General features: G+C 50.7%; 1 protein-coding gene across 1 annotated transcript; it reads left to right on the top strand.

Annotated features, from left to right (window-relative positions):
- Positions 1–212: 212 nt before the first annotated feature.
- Positions 213–1,633, top strand: LOC143158939 (gallinacin-12-like). Its single transcript, XM_076335401.1, is given in 2 exon segments — positions 213–556; positions 1,170–1,633. Coding segments are annotated over 2 exon segments (282 nt in total). The 5' UTR covers positions 213–423; the 3' UTR covers positions 1,319–1,633.
- Positions 1,634–2,742: the final 1,109 nt, after the last annotated feature.

Genomic DNA, 2,742 nt, shown 5'->3' with positions numbered 1-2,742 from the left:
AGGAAAAAATCACACCCAGGTTTCAGCTGGAGAAAATATTCACACGAGCTCAGATAAAAAATGAATCACTCCTAGCCTGCACGGTTCTCCTCCTTGCAGCTCCCTCAGGAGTCTTTCCTTGCAGGTTGCCACCCTCCCACCCATCAGCTCCCCGGGGACTTTGCTGGCTGCAGGTGAAGGGCAGAGGATCCCCCTGAGCCTCTTTTTCCACCGAGCTGCCTGCAGCTGGCAATCTACCAGTCCAAAATGCCAGCTGCCAGGGAGACGAATCAGGGAAGCCGATAACCAGCAAACGTAAAGCAAGTCAACATTGTTTGGAGCTGCAGCACTGGGTCAGAACGACACAGAGGGTTTCTCAGCCGCAAATGTTACTCCCGAGACTGGAATATAATTAACTCCTGCCTACTCCCTCTCTCTTCCCGGATGCCATCCAGCATGCCAGCAGCACGCAGAGACTTCTGCAAAATCTCACGCTGAGCCCTGTGACTTTCCAGCAGGACCAAAGCAATGGGGATCCTTTGGTTCATTTTAATCTTCGTCTCCCTGAGCGGTCACGGTAAGACCAGGAAGGCCGAGGGTGGTAAACAGAGGTATCTGGGAACAGGAATAATCTTTCCTCAGTGTGTAATCAAATCAAAATATTATAGGTACTGAGGGGGAAAGGTACCCTCAGGTTTCTGGATGAGACAGTGGGTCAGACACTTTGGCAAAATGCATGATTTAATCCCTTGGGGTAATGCAAAAAATGAGCAGGGAAGAAGCGGTGAAAATGGGGCACATCAGTGGCTTTCTAGGAGCGGGCTGGTTGGAGAAGCCCTAGAGGAGATGTCCTGTGCTCTGGGAAAATGTTTCTGCCTTTTCTCAGGCTGCCGTTGCCTCCTTGGTAGGGCGAGAACAACCGCTCTGACCTCCCGTGCACGGTCTTTGCCAACGTCCTGAAAAAACAACCACATGATAAAATGTTTCTTGAGTGAGGCTGGCTCTGCAACCTGGGTTTTTTAACAGATGTCTGAAGCTGTCCTTTGGGCCGGGGATCCCCGGTGTGCTCTTTGCAGCCGTGCATGCCCAAGCTCCGTGCACACTCGCAGACCTGGCTTGGCTGGCCAGGCACATGGTGCCAGAGGAAGCCCCACGCATTTTACCCACCAACTTTCTGCTTCTTTGTACAGGAGATGCTCATGGACCGGACAGCTGTAACCACGAAGGGGGCTTGTGCCGGGTCGGAAACTGCATTTCTGGTGAATATCTGGCTAGGTACTGCTTTGAGCCCATCATTCTCTGTTGTAAAAGTTTGTCACCCACTACCGCAAAGAGCTGAAGATTTCCAAAGGAGGAAAATGCAGCATGTGGAGAGCTGCAGGCTCCACTGACAAGGAACGAGCTGCTGTTGGGAAGGAAATGTTGTGCCTTTCTGTGACTGTTGCTCCCCTGGGAGAACAGGGCTGTGGATTCACTTGTGAACTTCACACCTTGCTTTTTGCTTTTGCTGTGACTTTCTAGGTAACACTGTGACAAGAACAAATTGGGGCCACCCAGACTATATATTGCCCCTTTTGGCATCTGGTTGTTACCTGTCATGCACAGGTGAGAAATTGCCTTTCTCCTTACCTGAAAGCAATAAACCTGAAGTTTAACATAACAGCAAGTGCCCGTCTGTGACTCCTGCTGACACTCAGCAAAGCTGCCAGAGGTGGGCTGCACGCTCTCCCACTAACCAGGAGTGAACACAGCAGCCCACACCTTCCCAGCAGAGCGGGGCGGCTAGAGCAGGGTGGTTCTGTCTCTTTATTTCCCTTCCCAGAGAAAACACTTGCAATGGGGCAGCCTTTTTTCCATCGCTTTTGGGGCAAAAGCTACCTGGTTTGACATGAAAGTCTGTGTTTCTCAGGCAAGCCCTATGCTACTCTTCATTTCCAGGCTGTGCCAGGTTCTTATAGGCACTGGGAAGGGCTGGCACGAGAAATAAGGCAGAGAAAAGGAGCAGGGATTCCCCACATGCATGCAGACCCCTTTGCCCATGGGATTCATAGCAGAAATGTGCTGTCCATTAGCCATGCCTGCCCCACCTAGACCAGAAAATGCAAAACCCAGTAGGGCTCTCCTGGGTTCACCCCTCTTCCACAGTGCAGCAAGACCAAGGAAGAGCCCAGGCTTGCTTGTTTTAAACGTGGTGGGAAGGGATCTGAAAGTTGTGTACCATTGCCCTTGACAGGCTGCTCTCCTTATCCATGCACAGCATTTCTGGCGCTCCTCCTTTCCTCTGCAATCACCCAGTAATAATCCCAAAGCAATTAGCGTGTTGGCACCTAACAGCTTTCTGTCTATGAGCTGCATCAGGCTAAATCCACTAGCTGTCCAGATCCACTCTTAGCCCTTCTGTGTTTTTTCAGCATGAAATTTTGACACACACCCTGCCTTTTTCAGTTTGCTCTTGGTCTCCCTTTCCAGGTAAAATATTTCTCTCTGGGTCAATCATTTCTGTGAAAGCAAGAAAACAATGATGTAATGAGAGAGGTATGCCAATTAGCCGAGGCGTTGGTCAGAGCCAGGGAAAAGTCCTCCCTGGGAGATGAAATTCTTGCTGTGATGAATCAAACAGGAAAATTCCCATTGACCTCACCAGGGTCAGGACCCATTGCCAGAGGTCCAACAATTAATTCATCCGAGCGACTCCATTCTCCCCCGAGCAGCCCAGCTATTCTCCTCGGGTCGTCATAACACAGTCCGGAACACCAGCTCACG

Source organism: Aptenodytes patagonicus, chromosome 3 (assembly GCF_965638725.1).
Source record: "Aptenodytes patagonicus chromosome 3, bAptPat1.pri.cur, whole genome shotgun sequence".
Taxonomy (NCBI): domain Eukaryota; kingdom Metazoa; phylum Chordata; class Aves; order Sphenisciformes; family Spheniscidae; genus Aptenodytes; species Aptenodytes patagonicus.
The sequence above is the reverse complement of the archived record's forward strand: the minus strand, read 5'-3'. Positions and strand labels throughout refer to the sequence as shown.